Source organism: Acomys minous (assembly GCF_964271855.1).
Source record: "Acomys minous genome assembly, chromosome: 14".
Lineage (NCBI taxonomy): Eukaryota > Metazoa > Chordata > Mammalia > Rodentia > Muridae > Acomys > Acomys minous.
In genome coordinates, this window is record NC_140496.1 from 85,382,527 (window position 1) to 85,401,127 (window position 18,601).

The 18,601-nt window shown below is 44.0% G+C and overlaps 1 protein-coding gene and 1 long non-coding RNA gene across 4 annotated transcripts in view; both read right to left on the minus strand.

Annotated features, from left to right (window-relative positions):
• SEC24B (SEC24 homolog B, COPII coat complex component) overlaps positions 1-18,601 on the minus strand; it is a 77,833-nt gene that overhangs the window by 58,017 nt on the left and 1,215 nt on the right. For all 3 annotated transcript variants that reach the window (XM_084756848.1, XM_084756847.1, XM_084756846.1), the window contains exon 2: positions 4,276-5,019. In XM_084756848.1, coding sequence (XP_084612974.1) covers positions 4,276-5,019 — 744 coding nt within the window. The remainder of the gene's footprint in view (positions 1-4,275; positions 5,020-18,601) is intronic.
• LOC311583358 lies at positions 2,242-4,269 on the minus strand. Its single transcript, XR_014774472.1, has 2 exons — positions 3,353-4,269; positions 2,242-3,235 (listed from the first exon to the last, which is right to left on the minus strand). It is a non-coding gene; the product is annotated as an uncharacterized lncRNA (long non-coding RNA).

The following is an 18,601-nucleotide window of genomic DNA, read 5'->3' on the forward strand; positions in this document are numbered from 1 at the left end:
CACCCATCTTTACTCCCAGCACGTGGCAGAGGCAGATGGATCTCCATGTAAGGCCAATCTAATCTACATAGCAAGTACCAGGCCAGCTAACACTACACTGTGAGTCTGTCTTTCTCTCAAAAAGAAAAAGAAAAAGAAGGCAGAAAAGGTAACCTCTATCTTTTAGCTCATAGAATTCTCTATGACCTGGTAGGTTTGATTCTCAGCTAGTACTGCTGCCTGCATCCAAGCTGGGGTTCTGTCATGCCATCTTTAGGTCGTCTTTTCTCTCTTTAAGCTATCCCAACCAATCTCTGAGGAGGTGCTGTCTGCTGTCGTCACATTTTTCTGAATGAACTGCTGTCATTCCCTTCTGGTATTCGCTTATTAAGTACTGAATCCTCCAGGTATCTATGTCTCCCACAATGCTGACGGAAGTGTTTCTGAAACACTGATACAATAGCACCATCACCTTGCAAATAAGCTGCTGATGGCTGAAAGATTGGGGGGAGGGAATACGTATGTTTTGTCCTTCATTAATTCTTCCAAAAAATAAAATAAAAATAAAAATGAGGTTGGAGAGATAGTTCAGCAGTTAGAACACTAGCATTGAATGATCTTCCGGAGGACCCAGGCTCCCAGCACCCAAATGGTGCCTCACAACCATCTGCAATTCCAGTGCCAAGAGATGATGCCCTCTTCTGGGCTCTTTGGACACTGCATGCATATGGGGCACAAATTTGCATGCAGGCAGAACACTCATGCACATAAAATAAATAAATGTTTTTAAAAATTAAAGAAAAAACTCCTCTCACTTTTCCCATGTCCCAGCAGGTAGAAACTTGGAAGAGTGTCCAAGGTGGACTGCTCATCTCCAGGCTTACACAGTGAAGAGCGTAGCATCCAAGAGTGGCTTTAGAAATCAGAAGCCATGCATGGTGGCACACGCCTTTAATCCCAGCACTGGGGAGGTAGAAGCAGGTGGATCGCTGTGAGTTCCAGGCCAGCCTGGTCTACAAAGAGAGTCCAGGACAGCCAAGGCTATACAGAGATGCCCTGTCTCCAAAAAAAGCGAGGAAAGAAAGAAAGAAAAATCAGAGAGTAAGGGTGACAGAACAAAACCATGCTGGTCTCCTCTCACAATCTACAATCCCAAAAGGTGCCAAAGAGGAAATCAGTGTTCTTTATATTACTTGCTTTTTTCAGAGTGTTTTACAGTGTAGCTGCAAGATGTATTCCTAACCTACACTTCCCTATCCTACATCACATCCACTACACTGGTTATTTGGCTTTCCCTCAAACACATCCTCTGGACTATCAGAGATGATTACCTTAGTGCCACAGGTAATCTTTTAAACAGAATTCATAGTCATTTTTATATAAGCTTTTTAGATGTTTCTTGTCTAACACTGTACATAGAAAAATGTCATTGCAGACACCACCACTTTATCATATGCTATCCAAATCACAATTCAGAAAGTATTCAAAGTAATTTATTTTAATCAAAATGATGTTGGTAAATACTTCATCTGTTAACTGTTTATGTGCTTGTATGTATGTATTCATGTGGGTATATATACAGGAAGTATGCGTGACAAGAGGACAATCAGGTGTTTCTCAGGTGCTGTCCACTTGGATTTTATAGACAACCTCGCACTGCCGGTAGAGCTGGCCCTGATGACAGGAGCGCAGGTGAGATGACCCTTGTGGTGACACAGGCAAGGGAGAGATGGCCTCCCCATTCCCTTACCCCTGCGGCAGGTGGGAGCTAGCCCTGCCCCTTGTAGGCTGTAGTACCATAGGGGTGGGAATGGGGGCTACACCTCGCTTAAGGCAGCACAGTACAGCTGGCCCCTCTGGCAAAGGCACCAGTAAGCCAGCCCAAGGACATGAGAACAGGCCCTGCCCCCTGCTCCACTGCAGCAAGCCCGGCAGTGCTGGAGAACTAGCCCCGGTGGTGTGGGTACAGGTGGCAGGCTGACCAACTCAGCTACCACCCAGGCCTAGATCCAAGGCTTTGAGTTGACCCATTCCAACATCTCCCCCATCTATGAAGTGCTGGAGTGTGTAGGATCCCCATGACACAGGGCAGCAACAGTACGATATCCAGGAGGAGTCCCAGTGAGGGTCTAGCATAGACAGACAATGTAACAGAAATCAGCGGCCTTGAACTAGATCAACAACTCACTTCAATGAACATAATCAAGTAAAGATGTGTGGACAAAAGGGTCTACTGCGAGACACACTGTGACACACTGCAGCTTCCACAATGACATTTTTTAATGTTTTGTTTTGTTCATTTTTGTTTGTTTTAATTTTCTTTTGGGGGCAGGTTGCAAGGGCAGAGGGCAGACATGAAGGGATGGAGAGATGATGTGAAACTCACAAGTCAATAAAATCAATAAAAAGTTAAAAACAAAACAAAAGTTTGCCATGCAAACCTATCTCCATTATCCCAGCAATGAATAAATGCATAATCATGCCTCGCCTTAGCTTTTTGTTTTGATTTTCAACCTGGGTTGTGGGAATCAAACTTGGGACCTCATACTTTACTGACTGGCTACCTTCCCGGCCTGGTACCTTGATAATTCTTTAAAAATCACGTGTTTTGTAAAATATGTCTGAAACATAATTGAAGTTTAAAAAAAAAGCTTCTGTTCTCATCTCTTGATAATAATTTGTACTAGATTACTTGACAAGACTAGAAATTCATCTAAGAGACAGTTTTTAAATGGACTACACTAATAAAAATGAAAAGTTCAGTGTAAGCTAACCAAGTGCAGCACAGCAAACACTGGACTCCTTAATGAAGTCACCTAAAATCCCAAGGCTGGCCCTGACCTGAAGTGCACAGCATGGGTTTCTACAAACGCCAATGATGGCACTCAGGGTCTTATCTCCATGTTTTGAATATGACCTTAAAAAAGCAACAACTAGTTATCACAATTCAAATGTACAGTTCAGCACTAATATAAAATTTGAATTAAAATTTGAAGTACTCTCTCTACCTCTCCAGACTGCCCTTGAACATGACTGTGTGCATAGTTATAATCTAAAGAACACTCAGAAAACTACTATGGTGTCATCAGCTACCACTCTGTGCACACATTTTCTTAGCTCTGGCTGTCCTGGAACTTGCTCTATAGACCAGGCTGGCCTTGACTGAACTCAGAAATCCTCCTCTCTCTGCCTCCCTGGTGCTGGAACTACAGGCATGCGCCACCACTACCCAGCGCTGTGCATACATTTTAATTCCCTTCACGGGCACATCGTTAGTCATGTTTACAACTTCAGTTTAATTATTCTATAAAAACAGAACACTTTAAAAATATATTATCTTGGATGGGGCATGGTGGTACACACCTTTAATCACAGCACTTTGGAGAAGAGGCAGATGGATCTGAGTTTGGGTAGCCTGGTATATATGGAGTTCCAGGACAACCAGAGATACACAGTGACATCTCTGGCTTGGGGGATTAATACACACGCATTCATATCTATATTTTATCATATGCACTATATATGCCTTATATACATACTCACATCTATATTTTACCATATGTACTATGTATATATAATTTAACTACCCCTGACAGAAAGACTAACTACCAAGGAGTCATGCAGTCTTCCTCTTGTTCAATCTTCATCTTAGTGCACTAATTTGAGAATGAGAAAGCTTTTATATGTAGGAAGCATAGTTTAAGGGAGCCAGTATGTTTCTGACCACCATTTTGTTTTCTATAATAGTGGGACTATAACTGAAAATAACTAAATGGAGCTGGTATGAAAAGAAAGTAGCCGGCCGAGGTGGGGCATGCTTTTAATCCCAGAACTCGGGAGGCAGCCGCAGGAGGATCACTGTGAGTTCAAGGCCAGCCTGGTCTACAAAGTGAGTCCAGGACAGCCAAGGCTACACAGAGAAACCCTGTCTCAAAAAAACAAAACAAAACAAACAAAAATAAAGTAATGGCCAGTAAGACACATTATCAAAAAGACTCTTCCAATTTGTCCAAGCCAATCCACACTAAGGACAAGTACTGCAGAGGAATAAAGACCTCAACAAACACTGGCTGACATCTCAATCAAGGCACGGAACCAGGGGCTTAAGACAGACCACTGAAGGCATAACAAGGGTTTAGGGAGATTTAACACAATACCACAAAACAAAACAATTAAGCAAATACAGTGCAATAGTGAGCTAATTTCCAATGTTTCTTTCAGGAAATACCGTCTTTAACAAGACTGGAAATGTTCTGATTGTCAGTCATGTTTTGGTAAACTTCATGCTCAACTTACCACTATTTGTTGGGTGGCTATTGGCCGTAGCCAGGGATCCCATTTGGTTTCGGGTGAGACTGTCTTGGGCTGGTGGAAGGCCTGGAGCTGGCCAGGGTAGAGAACTGTATCCTGAATGACTCTGTGGCGGCGGCTGCTGCTGCTGGGAAGGTGGAGGTGGAGGTCTTGATGGGTAGGTAATAGCTGTGCTTGGGCCAGAATAGGACTCTTTGACTGCCCTGGTAGGCGGAGCACTCTGTGAGGTAAACATCTGCCCATATGGCTCACTGGCAGGCAGTGAGGGATAGGAAACATTAGGATACACAACATTAGAAACAGTCGAGATAGGATAATGACTACAGGTAGAGGGATATCCCTGAGAAGCAGCAGAAGAGTTGGCAGAATATGTGGCAGGACTACTGTAGCGATTCCCAAATGAGGAATAGGGCTGGGAGGCACTCGTATAAGAATGGGACGCTGATGCTGGAGCTCCCTGGAAAGATCCTGGAGCAGACCCCCCCATGTGAGGGGCAGGAGGTCCTCTGCCATACATCTGCTGTGCTCCTGGTTGGTTTGCTGAGCTGGGAGTCCCCACACTTTGTGATGGTCCTGTGTATGGACGAGAGTAGTAATTATCACACTGGTTATCCAATGGCGATGAGGTCATTTTCCCAGGTCCTTGAGAGTAATGTCCTGAGGGGGCCATATAGTTTTGATGCGGCAACCCATAGCCAGATGGAACTTGCATTTGACTCTGTGCTGGACCTGAAAAAGAAACCCAACTTTTTACAATGTTGCACATAGATGATGTATAAATAACTCCCATCTAATTGTTAACCCAATTAATCTTCTCCGTAATGCTAACATATTGTTAAAGATACGCAGGCCCACCTTATAGCTAGACTCCAAAATGATCTCTAATGAGTCCCACCTCCTGGTACTCACACCCTTGAGTGGTCCTCCCTCACCTTGTATCAGGACTAATCTACATGAGCAATAGCAAAGGTGTTGATATACTACTTCCTGTATTAGCCCAGTCTTTTAACTCTAGCCCCACCCCACCCCCAAGTCTTGAGTGGCCTTGTAATACAGACAAGAAGAAAGCCATGTGGTAAGGGATGGACTCTGGCCAACAGCCAAAGAGAAACAGAGGCCAATAATGCAAGCCTTATTGCAAGCATCCTTCAAATTCAATGGAGTCTTGAGATGATGACAGCTCACCCAATACTTGACTGTGAGAGACTGTGATCCAAAACCATACAATTGATTGTCTCCCAAGTCAACATTCCTTAACAAACTATGACACAGGGGCTGGAAAGATGGCTCAGCAGTTATGAACACTGGCTACTCTTCCAAGAGGACCTGGATTTGATTCCCAGAGCCCACACAATACCTCACAACTGTCTGTAACTCCGGTCCCAGGGAACAGACAGGATAGCCTCTTCTGGCCTATAGCCCCATATTTGGAGGCCACAGCAGGAAGGATAGCTTTGAGTTTAAGGCCAGCCTGATCTATGTAACAAGTTCCAGGCCAGTCAAGGATACATATCAACACCCTGACTTAAAGAAAAGGAGGACAGGAGAAAGGAAGATGGGTAGAGGATGGGTTAGCAAAAACTAAGGCTGTATGAAAAGGCTGTATAGAAACCCACTACTTTGTAAGCTAACTTTAAAAATACAAGAAGGAATTTAAATGGACAGTACTGCTTCCAGAAGACATGGGTATTAAACAAAGATGTTGGTGCCAAGCACGGGATATTTCCCTACATGTAATTCATCAAGGGGTCCCAGTACCCTAAACCAACACAGGTTATTCCCAATGCTCTTGGTTGACCACTACAAGAAGTGGCTAGACCCTAGTGAAAACATTACACACTTTGATTTCAGGACATAGAGAGCCAGTCTGGAACTAACCAGCACACTTCCGGCTGACTAGCTTTCACACTACCAGAGGTGCTGTGCTGACTACTAGAGGGAAAGGATGTCAATGGTCTTACCCAGTGCTAGACTGCACACTACAGTACACCTTTGGCAAGGTGACCCAGGGAATCAGTGGCATGACGCTTCTGGGAGGTTACTAAACCTTTCTGATCTTGATTTACTCTTGTTCTGTCTGAGGGAACTATAAGCCTTAGGGGAAAATCTGCTTTTACTGGTGTGTTTTTGTTTTGTTTTGTACTCTTCCTTTTTTTTAGACGGCCCATTATGTGGCTGTGGCTGGTCTGAAACTACGTAGACCAGGCTAGCCTGGAACTCAAGACATCCACCTGCTTCTGAGATAAAGGCATGGACCACCTCACCGGGCTTGTTTTTGTTTTGAGGCAAGGTCCCACTATATAGTCCTAGCTGACCTGGTACGAACTCATTATCTAGACCAGGTTAGTCTACTTTGGAATTCACTGATTTGCCTCTGACCTTGAGCCTTTGCTACCATACCCAGCCTACTACAATTGTTTTGTTAGATGATCATGTTGTCAAATATCTAAGTATTTATGTTTATACTCAGATCAGAGCTACTCTCAACCGTGATCTAAAAAATGCCTTCTGGGGGGCTGGAGAGATGGCTCAGTGGTTAAGAGCATCACCTGCTCTTCAAAAGGTCCTGAGTTCAATTCCCAGCAACCACATAGTGATTCACAAGCATCTGATGCCCTCTTCTGGTCTACAGGTATACACGCAGGAAGAACACTGTATACATAATAGTAAATAAAGAAATCTTAGAAAGAAAGGAAGGAAGACATGCCTTCTGGCAGTGGCACCATTAACACACTAAGAATGAGTAACTATTGAGAAATCAACCTTAACTAGTACATCTACTTACCCCATCCCTCCCAAAGCTCAGAGAGCATTCTGAGAAGACTAAAGGTAGAAAGAACTATAAGAGGAAGCTGGAGAGATGGCTCAGAGGTTAAGAGTACTGGCTGCTCTTCAAGAGGATCCAGGTTCCATTCCCAGCACCCACAGGGTACCTCATTAAACTAGTGCCCCTTTTTTGGCCTTAAAGAGCACCAGGCATGCAAGCTGGGCACAGACATCCATGCAGGCAAAACACCCATGCACATTATTAAATAAAAACTTTTTTTTTAATGTAAGGGCTAGAGGATGGGGAAGAGATTGTGAAATGTAGTCTTCTGGACATGAGACAGCCGTTGCACTCCTGAAAACACAGCAGCTGGGGGTTCCTGTACAAAATCAAGCTGGTCAACATTCCAGCACGGCTGGGGACTGTCGGTGCCTACAGGGGAAGGGAGAGTAAATGTTCTGGTGTGCCGAGGTTTCCCATGCTCTAGTATATGGTCTCACAACCCGTGAACATTCGGGCAGCACTCACGGGATCGATGAATAACAACACACAGTGGCTATGTGAAGCATGTGGGTAAGGAGGAGAGGGAGGAGGAAGGTGGGGAAGAGATGAATAACAGACATATACACATTTTGAACTGTCAAAGAATACAATTTTAAAACATTTTTAAAGCTCAGAGAGGCATTAGTTTCTTCAAGTAACTATGAAAGTAATAGGACAGGGTCTACCTGAGCGGTAGAGCACAAGCTTAGGAGGCAGTGGCCTTGAGTTCATTCCCTAGCAGTATGGTGGAGGGTGGTATTAGCAATCTATGTAAGGAGTGGAAAGTAACAGTCCCTTCTTACCCTCATAACCGATCTTCTACTACCCGGGCACAGCCAGTGGTTTCCTGAAGTCTTTGGAGGAATGGCCCCTAGCATGCTTCTACAACTATATTCTTAATGTATCCTAGACACTCTGCTGGTAGAATGTATGAGTCCTCATTTTTAAAAAATATACAAAGTATTTCATTGTAGGCGAAGCTTACTAAATTTCATCAACAAACATCATTTCAGAGGACAAACTTCTATGATAAATTAAGAGGATAGGCTTCCTACAAATGAAAGTGAGAGTTTGTATTTTGAAAATGGGCTACTATGCTGAGCACTGGGAACTTGCTTGTACTCCGGGCATCAGAAGCTGGGACAGGAAGATTTATGAGTTCAAGCCCAGCCTAGACTAATTAGCAAGAGGCTATATCAAACAATAACAACAATAAAACAAAAAAACAAAAACAAAAAAAACAAGCAAACAAAAAGGACCATTGTTAGAGCTCTTCCCAAGACTGCCAATTCATTCTTTCCATCAGCATTGCTACCGAATGCCTCATATTCCCAACACCAACAGTCTACTCTTAACCCACATGAAGTAATCCAGAAGCATTTTACTTTTTAAAAAGCCTAGATTTATTTATTTTATGTGTATGACTGTTCTGCCTGCATGTATGTATGTACACTGTGTGTGCCTGGTGCCCCTAAGGTTACAAGGCAGTGAGTCTCCTATAGCTGAAGGTGTGGATGGCTGTGAGCCACCATGTAAGCACATGGTGGCACTGGGAGTTGAGGCCTGGTCTTCAGTAAGAACCACTGAGCCATCTCGCCACCCACTTTTCTTTACTGAACTATTCTGAGGATTGAACTAAAGGCCTCCACATACCTGACAGGTATGCTGCCACTGAGCTAACAAGGACTTGGACTTTCTTTGTAGCCTATGCAGGACACAGCCTGTGATCCTCCTGCATCAGTCTTCCAGGCAGCTGGATCCCAGGTCTACAGCACAAGCCCAGTTGCTAAAATTACTTTATTCACCATCTTATCTTCTGTGGCTCAATTTTTTGATAAGGTGGGCACAATACTTTGCCTTCAAAGAGCTGAAGGCTCTAATATTTAGAGAAATGAGTAATGTAGCACAGAGAATATTTAGTAATGTTTATAATGTTTCTGCTAACAAAAATCAGTGTCAGCATTAGTGTGGTCAGCTATGATAAGAGCACTAGCTGCCCTTGCAGAGGACGCAAGTTCAATTCCCATCACACATAAGGCCGCTCACAGCCACCTGTAATTCCATTTCCAGGGGAATCAATATCTCCTCTGGCCTCGAGACACATGTGGTGCATATAAATACAAACAGGCAAATAAATACCCAAGCACATAGAATAAAACTTAAAAAAAAAAAAGACGTAGCTATGTGCTTAGGCAGTGTCAAGGCTGGAACAGAATCAAGAGCCCAGATGTGCTAGAAGCTCGTAACTGAGGCTTGCCCCATTGCGCTAAGCACAGCTTGCTTTAGCCAAGCAAATGGCTTATCATTCCCGTCACCTCCAACCCCATCAAGCCCAGGGCCTTGCACATACTAAGTACGTGTTCTACCACTGAACCTCATCTCCAGCCCTAATTCTTCTAGTACCTAGTTTTCCTGTCAGCTGTAAGGAAATAGGGATTTATACCATACCTCAAATGAAATAGTATCAACAAAATTTCATGCTGTAACACAAATAAAAAGAACCACTATAATAGAAAATATCTGCTCATAAGAGATGAGTAAAAGTTACACTTTGTTTATAATTACTAAATAATATAGAATAAACTATTTGTGGGCATGCAATACATATTCTATAGTCAACACAAAGATAATCTGAGAAGTCTTTCATTCCCTTGACAATAAAATGTGAAAAGCCCCACACATTTAAACACATAAAAAGATGGCTCACTTCCTGTCACTATAGTTTTCAGAACTGAACAATGAAAAGGCAGCTCAAGTCAGAATCTATTTAAATAGGCTCTGTGTAATTGCTGACTTGGCTCCTTCCTTCATGAGGTACAATCGTGGGAAACAGTCAAGTCCCTGTGCAAGTCCTCGCTACCACTCCTAAAAGCACTTGTACTTGCTGACACCTCCGGTGAGTTACTCAGCAGGAGCCAGACTTTCAACCTTATTTAAGAAAAACAACGGGGGGGGGGGGGGGGGGATCATGATGGAGTGGGAGCAGAGTGGGAGGGCTCCTTTTCATTATTTATTCAGCATCACAATCTATTCTTTTGGGGGGGGGAGGTTGATTCAAGACAGGGTTTCTCTGTGTAGCCTTGGCTGTCCTGGACTCACTTTGTAGACCAGGCTGGCTTCAAACTCAGAGATCCTCCTGCTGAGTGCGGGGATTACAGGCACCTGGCCAGCATAGCAATCTAAATAAACCAGACATAGAGACATTATCAGCAACATGCCCTTAATCCCAGAGGCAGGTGAATCTCTGCCTTGTCTATATAATGGAGTTTGAGGCCAGTCAGGCCTGGATGGTAAAGCTCTTGTCTCAGAAAAGGAAGAAAGTTTTATTTCAGCACAGAGCAAGAGCACATACATTCAGTAGAAACTGATTTCTCAGCTTTGACTTTTTTATGTTCTCTTGGGCTAGTGACAAACCTCCACACCTTCCACTCTAGACTGCAGGCAGTATGCCCCAAGCTAAAGGATCGTCAGCAACAACTGACATTGTGATCTGTGGTGCTAGTGTTTCTGGCTAAGAAAGTCCTTACATTTGATAGGAAATCTGGGACTAGCAATATGGCTCAGACAGCTAAGGGGCTGCTACAAAGTCTCATGACCCAAGTTTGATCCCTTGGACCCAAGTGGTAAGAGAGAGCTGATGGCTCAAAGTTGTCAACTAATCTTTAAATTCAACACACACACACACACACACACACACACACACCACTACACTACATATAATATAAAAGCAAATATTCTTTTTTTTTTTACTGTGTTCAATGAGCCATATGCCCATATCCTAACCTGTGACTATGTGAGGCTACGTGGCAGAGGAGAATAAAAACTGAAGGTGGCATTAAGGTATTAATCAGATATCACCTATTAAAATAGTTTCATTATACTTAACTATCCGGAGAATGAGAGCCTGGCTATAGAATCTTCAGGGAAATATTCTATGGTTGGTTCTAAATACAGAGAAAATGGGCCATGAGCCAAGGAATGTGGGCAGCCTCTAAAAAGCTGGAAAGGGCAAAGAAACTCTCTGGAGCCACGGAAGGAACGCATCCTGGAGACATCCTGATTTTAGCCCAGATGGACTTCTCATCTACAAATAAGAAATGCAGACTATTTCAAGCAGTCAGTTTGCGGCAATTTGTTACAACAATAGAGTCAAAGACCCATCCTGACCTGACCCTGGTGTCACAGCTTACCTTACTGTCTGTCACAGATGACCCTCAACTGGCAGGCCTAAGTACACTAGTATACTGCAGGTCCTCTACATTCCAAGTTCAAGAACCAAAGCTGAGTTTGCTACAGTGAGGTCACTTGCTGATAAGAAGTCAAAGTAAATGCTGACCTGGGGGGAAGACGCGCAATGACATACACAAAAAAATCACAGCACAAAGAGCTTGACTCCAGAGGCCCAGAGGCTGATGAGCACCACAGGTAAACTGACTGAAACTTCTGTGTACATGTGATCAAAGCTTTCAAGAATGCCAATAAACCGGGCGGTGGTGGTACACACCTTTAATCCCAGCATTTGGGAGACAGAGGCAGGCAGACCTCTGTGAGTTCAAGCCCAGCCAGGTCTACAAAGAGAGTCTAGAATAGCCAGGGCTCTGTTACACAGAGAAACCCTGTCTGGGGGGTGGGGGACGGAAGGGGGGAACCAATAAAAACGGATGCATCAGACAGTCACAAACTCCGTAAGCGCCACCCTTGCTGTGTGTGCTCCACCCCATCCTTCCCACCATTAAGCTAGGCTTCCACACCTCCTATCTCTACCAGTATCTTCCAAATTCTTTCAGCCGACCCTTTCTGAGCCGTTCTTCAGATCTCAGCCCAGTTCTTCCAGAAGAAAAACGTGCCCTACCACTGAGCAAATGCAGCTGTATGTTGCTTCCATAGTGTCCAAACCTCAAGAGAGAGTGCCTTTGCCCTTTCCAGCTTCTAGAAGCTACCCACATTCCTTTTCCTGCGGACAGGTCTCATTTCAAACTCTCCAAGTGCAAAGCCTGGGTCGTCTTACTCCAAGGCCTCGTGCCTGCCTCATAGCACTCATTTTGACAACCATATGCTCTGTAAGTTATCACCAATTATTTCTGTATCTGGCACTTATCAAAGTGTGTCAACAAGATACTTCAAGAGAAAAACAGGAAACCTCCAGAATGTCTCCTTCAGATCTGGAAAGCAACAGACTAAGAGGAGTTTCGCTAAGCTGAAGCCAAGATTGGCCCCTTCTGTATGCTCCTAGTGGCTTCCTCATCTTCAGAGCACACGACCCTGTTTCTGCTACTGAATTAATTACAATTACCTTCTTTGTCACTTCAGACCCCTCTTCTCTCTCTCCAATAAGAACTGCTTTAGAGACGGGCGTGGTGGCATAGCGCTCAGAGGAGGCAGAGGCAGGCAGATCTCTGTGGTTTGAGGCCAGGCTGGTCTACAAAGTGAGTCCAGGACAGCCAAGGCTACACAGAGAAACCCTGTCTCGAAAAACCAAACCAACCAAACAAAAGAACTGCTACAGTTCTATCATGCCAGATCATACTTTGTCTGAGTCAGGGTCTATGTAGCCATGGCTGTCCTGGAATTTGTTGTGCAGACTAGGCTGGCCTTGAAGTCATAGAGACCCAGTGTCTCTCCCTCTTCAGTGCTGGGATTAAAGGTGTGTACCACCACACCAGGCTCAGATCACAATCTTACCTGAACATGCAAAAGACTAGCCATTTTTTATTTAGTTGGTTGTTTTTTTACTTTTTTGGGACACTACCTCACTATGCCTCTTTAACTGGCCTGAACTGTACTATTTACGCCAGGCTGGCCTCAACCTTTCAGAAATCCTCCTGAGTGTTGGTGTAGGGCATGCGCCAACTTGCCCAGCTTGCTCATCACTTCAGATACAGCTGAAGCACCGCTTAACTCTTCCCTTAAATTTCCCCTATTGCACGTTAAGATCTGGCCACTGGCTAAGGCAGGGGTGACTTCACAACTGTTCTTCTCTACTTGGATATGCTTTCACATTACCATTTCAGGCTTTTGTTGCATAATCCTAACTCACCCTCTGGCAAGCTGGCTGGTACAGAGATGGTCTGTTAGCAGAAACTTCCCTAGAGTGGATGAAAAGAGGAGGAATGGGTGGAAGGCAGAATAAAACAAGTTACTAAAGTGATCAGAACAGTGACTAAGTCCTAAACATGAATACAATAAGGAGAGTCAAGCTGCTAGTAGCTTTTGGACATTCTAAAGCAAGAACGAACTGTGAAAGCCAATTCACTTGTTCAGCTAAGTACCTACTACAAGCTGCTACAAGGAATACAATGAAAACACACACACATACACACACACACACACACACACACAGACATGCATGCACACACACACACAGTCTGTCACTCAAAGAATTTATGACCTGGTGTCCTAAAGAAAATGGAATAAGGGGGATTCTCGGTGCTGATTCCCTATCCAGACTGGGTACTTCGCAAATAGTACCTCACTTAATCTAATCCTCCCAAAGGCCCTGTAAGGCAGATATCACTAAACTCTAAAGCTCAAAGATGGTAAGTAATTTCTCTGCATAAAGCTTGGACTGAATCAAAGCCTGCAAGCACTCTGCACCTTCTGTGCAGCCCCAGGTAGCTGACCCTACTGCAAGCACAGCCTCCTCCAGGCCCATGTTCCTCCATCTGAGCCAGGCTGATAGCACTCCATCACGCTGCAGTGCTGGCTGTGAATGTGCCTCACTCCTAGAAAGGTCCCTTCAAGATTGTTCCACGTCAGGGTATTTCCCATCCAACAGTTCAGGGTGTAGACGGACTTTTAAAAAGGAAGTTGGGGCTGGAGAGATGGCTCAGTTAAGAGCAGCTCTCTTCCAGGGCCCCTGAATTGACTCCTAGCAGCCATGTCAGGAGATTCACAATGACCTGTAAGTCCCGCTCCAGGACGAACTGATGCCTCTCACCTGCTTTGGCATGTGCACCCACTTACACATACCCACCCACCCACAACCACACGCGTTAAGTAAAACATAAAAACAGATTTTTAAAAGAAGTTATTTTAGGCTGGGCCTGGTAGAACACACCTTTGATCCCACTACTCTGGAGGCAGAGGCAGGCGGATCTTTGTGAGCAGGCCAGCCTGGTGTACATAGTGAGTACAGGATAGCCAGGGCTGTTACACAGAGAAACCCTGTCCCAAAAAAACCCCAAAAATAAAATAAATAAATAAATAAATAAATAATAAAGTTATTTTAAAAGAGGAAATTAGCCGAAATATTGCTAGGGACAATGAATAAGGTTCACACACACACAAAACTGATAACTATAAACTCAGAAACTTGAGAGGTGTGTGTGAAAGGCACAGCAAACAATTAAAACCATATATTATAATAACAGTTTATTATTATCATCATCACAGATGGAGAGATGTCTGCGTATATGCAGAGTGAAGACCTTAAGGTCCTTGAGATTGCTAGCAAGTAGTTAAGAAGGAAAACAATTCTGGCTGGAGCCAGGCGGTGGTGGTGGTGCACGCCTTTAATCCCAGCACTCGGGAGGCAGAGGCCGGCAGGTATCTGTGAGTTTGAGGCCAGCCTGGTCAACAAGGTGAGGCCAGGATAGCCAAGGCTACACAGAGAAACCCTGTCTCAAACCACCACCACTGCCCCCCCCAAAAAAAAGAAACTCTGTATTCAGACAAGTCCACAAAGGCCAGAGAGACGTGTTCTCCTGAAGACCCAAGCTTCCGGGCAGCCAGACACACCATACTGATCAGAAAGAACTGAGTTGCCAGGGCTGGGGACACCAGCATCACTCTAAATTCTGTGTGTGCTCTCCAAGTTGACAGGCTTCCTAGAACCCACAGAGTCCACAGTCTTTCCGTAAGAAAGTCTAATGCTTTCCACTGTGTTTAACCTCTTTGCATCATTCACAATTAAGACGATGAGCCACCTGGACTGTCATTTTGGGAAAGGGCAGCGATACGCTGTTAAGTCTGGGTTCTATGTATGCTACTTTCAGGTCAAGTAAGGCGGGAACGGTTCTGGACTTTCACCACTATCAGGCTATTTCACTCAGCAGTGCATCTTTTCACACCTTTTGGTTTTTCAAGACAGGTAGTGTATTTTTGATGGCTCTTTTGGTTTCCTTTCTTTCTTTCTTTTTTTTTTTTTTTTTGGTTTTTCAGGACAGGGTTTCTCTGTGTAACCTTGGCTTTCCTGAACTCCCTTTGTAGACCAGGCTGGCCTTGAACTCACAGCGATCCATCTGCCTCTGCCTCCTGAGTGCTGGGATTAAAGGCGTGCACCACCACGCCTGACACCCAGCTGATGACTCGCTTTGGAGGAAATGTCAAAAAGCAAAATTAAGCTGATCATGGTGGTGCCCGTCTTTAATGCCAGGGCTGGGGAGACAGAGGCAAAAGGATATCTGGGAGTTCAAGACCAGCCTGAGCTAAGAGCAAGCTCCAGGCCAGCCAGACTACACAGGGAAACCCTCAAGAGTTAAAACTAAAAAATATTCAACTAATATTTCATATGAAAATGCAAATATTTCTATAAATCCACATGTTGCTCCAAATTAAAACCTAGAGAAATGTTTTCTAAGGTGAATGAAAAAGAGTTCACAGATGGAATGGCATGATACTTTCCTCAAGTAAGCGGGGCCTAGGAAATAACCTAGAGAAACAGTAAACGAGATAATAAGGCCTCATCTCTACATAGTCTCTGCTCTTCCGTGTCAGAAAAGCTTCCTGACTCTGTCAGTGGACACATGCCTGTTATCTCAGCATTTGGGAGTGGAGGTGGGAAGACCAGGAGTTCAAGGCCAGTGTGGCAACTAGTTAAGAGTCTGTTACAAGAGCACTGAACTCAGTCAGAATTTGGGCTAATTGGCTTCATTCAGCAAATCTTTAGTGAACACGTATAGTTGCCCAACACTGTTTGCAGCACTAAGTACACAGCAATAAACAAACCACTCTCACAGGTATTGGTGGAAATGCACCTGCCTCACCTTTCTGATTGTTTTATTTCACCTGCAAAATCAAGGAACTAGACAAAGTGTTTTCCAGGTTGTGAACCAACTAGATTTCTATCTCTGTCTTAACATTTTATGGAAAATCAAATCTGACTTAAAACACTTGCTGTTTCTTTTTTTAAATTATTTTATGTGAATAGGTGTTTTGTCCACATGTATGTCTGTGCATCATATGCAAGTCTGGTACCCCCAGGGCCCAGAAGAGGGCATTGGAAATCCTGGAACTTGAATTACAAACAGTCACGACATGGACGCAGGAATCAAACCTTAGCTCTTAGCTGCTGAGCCTTCTCTCCAGCCCCCATTTGCTGTTTCTTGTGAAAGAAAAGAGCTGATACTGGAGACTTATGGGAGTAGATGTGTTGGGGTTTCTTCCCTTCCCAGGCAATTCTCCAGTGGACAGCATCCTAGTGCAACTCTGCGGTTCCTACCTGAGGTTAAGAGTCAGATCTCACAGGCATGGTGCAGCCCACAACACTGTCCCCACTAGAGAGGCCCATCACATGAACAGTTGTCACCACCTTCCTTTAAGGGATAAAGCCATCAGTTCCTACCCCTGCCCTCTGGACATACTCTGAAGGTGGAAGCAAGAGGATCAGCAGGCAGTTGGGAAGCTGTGCTGAGGCAAAAAGATCAGGGGTTCAAAGTCATCCCCAACTTCTTTGCTTGAGACCCTGCTCAAGCAAACACAAGACAAGACCCTTCAAAGGAATATAAGCTAAATTCCACCTCCTAAAAGAAAAAGAAAAAACATAAATAGCCACAACTGACTCAAGGTGGTACACACAAGCTAGGCCTGGGGGCAGGGGTGGGGGAGGGGTGCCTCTAGAGCATGCTAGTCAGACCAGACTCTCTCTTCCCAGAGGCTACTAGATAGGGACTGAGAGGTCAAATCCTCAGGTCACCAATCCCATTCTGAGGGGCCATCTTGTCGCGTAATTATACCAGTATAAAACTATGTGCAGAGCTGACACTCGTTATGAGTAACAAAAAGCCATTCCCACCACTCTCACAGACACTGCTCACAGAATACCAAGGCTATTAAGGAAACGATCTCATTCTGTCTCCTATGATGTCTTCATTGTCACTGGTTTGTTTTTCCAAGGCATTGTATATTGGTACTTCTAATCTACTCTTTTATATTATTATTACCATGGCTGAACGTCCAGATATAGTAAAAAGCAAAGTGGTTTCTGGACATAACAAAAACTGAAATTATTGCTTAATCTTCATGATTATTTTCTCTAAACCTGAGAAACAAAACAATCAGATTTGATGCTATCATCTCTATGCGCAAGTTAATCCCTTCCACAAAACAAAACCAACCCTGACTCTAGCTCTTCATTTCCAAATGCCTTAGCGGGACATTTTAGGACCTTTCTGCAACCTGGCTTTTTCTACTGACCCCTTCCCACTTCCTCCCGTGGCCTTTCCCTTCCACCCAGTTCCCTCTGCTCTTAGCCACGCTTTCAGTTTCGACACAGGGCCTGCACTTTCTAAGTGCACACTTCCAGACTTGCTCCTGACGTAACCTCTTACTAGACACGGCTCTTCCCTCTCCTCCCACTCCTACCTACCAAATCACCCAAGACCAGCCGGAACCAATTTGAATGTCACCAAAGTACAACTCAGGGCAAGAGCGGGGATTCTGTTTCATCTACTACTCTAACTTTGAATACCCATCTGGTTGCCAGGCAGCAGATGCTAAGTGACTGCTAAGACTTCACATGAAGAGTAAGTATAAAAAGGAACCAAGCATCATTTGCACCCGGCACCAAGATATGGATTTCTTCATTCCATTTTAACAGCCACGTGGCTGAGTAAATATCCTGGCCCCTTTGTGTTGTTTCAAAACGCGTAGAAAGGCTAAAATAAAAATGACACTTGAAAAGCAAGGACACCATCCTTGAATCTGTTGAACACGGGTTTATAATGTTCTAACCTGGGGCCTATTTCTAAATTATGAAGTTCTCGTTGCTTCCCACACAAAGACAAAAACAAAACAAAACAAAACAAAGCCTTGTTAGTGTTTACGAGAAGTCTACCCGAGTTGGATTTCCAAAGCCCACAGAGTAGAAAGAACCAACTCCCAGAAGTTGTTTTCTGACCTCCACGTGCAAGCAGGGACATTTTTATTCAAATGCACACAAAACAGACAAGTGTGTTATTTAAAACTCTTCATAAATTATGTTTCATTTCTGTTAAGGACAAGCATGATACCATCAATGACACCGTTCACCTTCAAAAGCTCTTTATACTAAACCAAGACTATCAGAGGCATAAAATATTGATAACTAAGGGGATAAAAATTGCACCCGATTCTCTGGGTGTTATGATAAATTCCATGTTTGAAAAGCATTATCAACTTTCAAAAGTTTGGCGGCTGGTTAAAAAGATGATAAAGCCTAGAACATTTTGATTAGCACACTGGGTAAACTAGGTCAATGATTTGATGAGTTCTAAGGTGGTTTTCTTCTTTGCCACAGGACAGAGG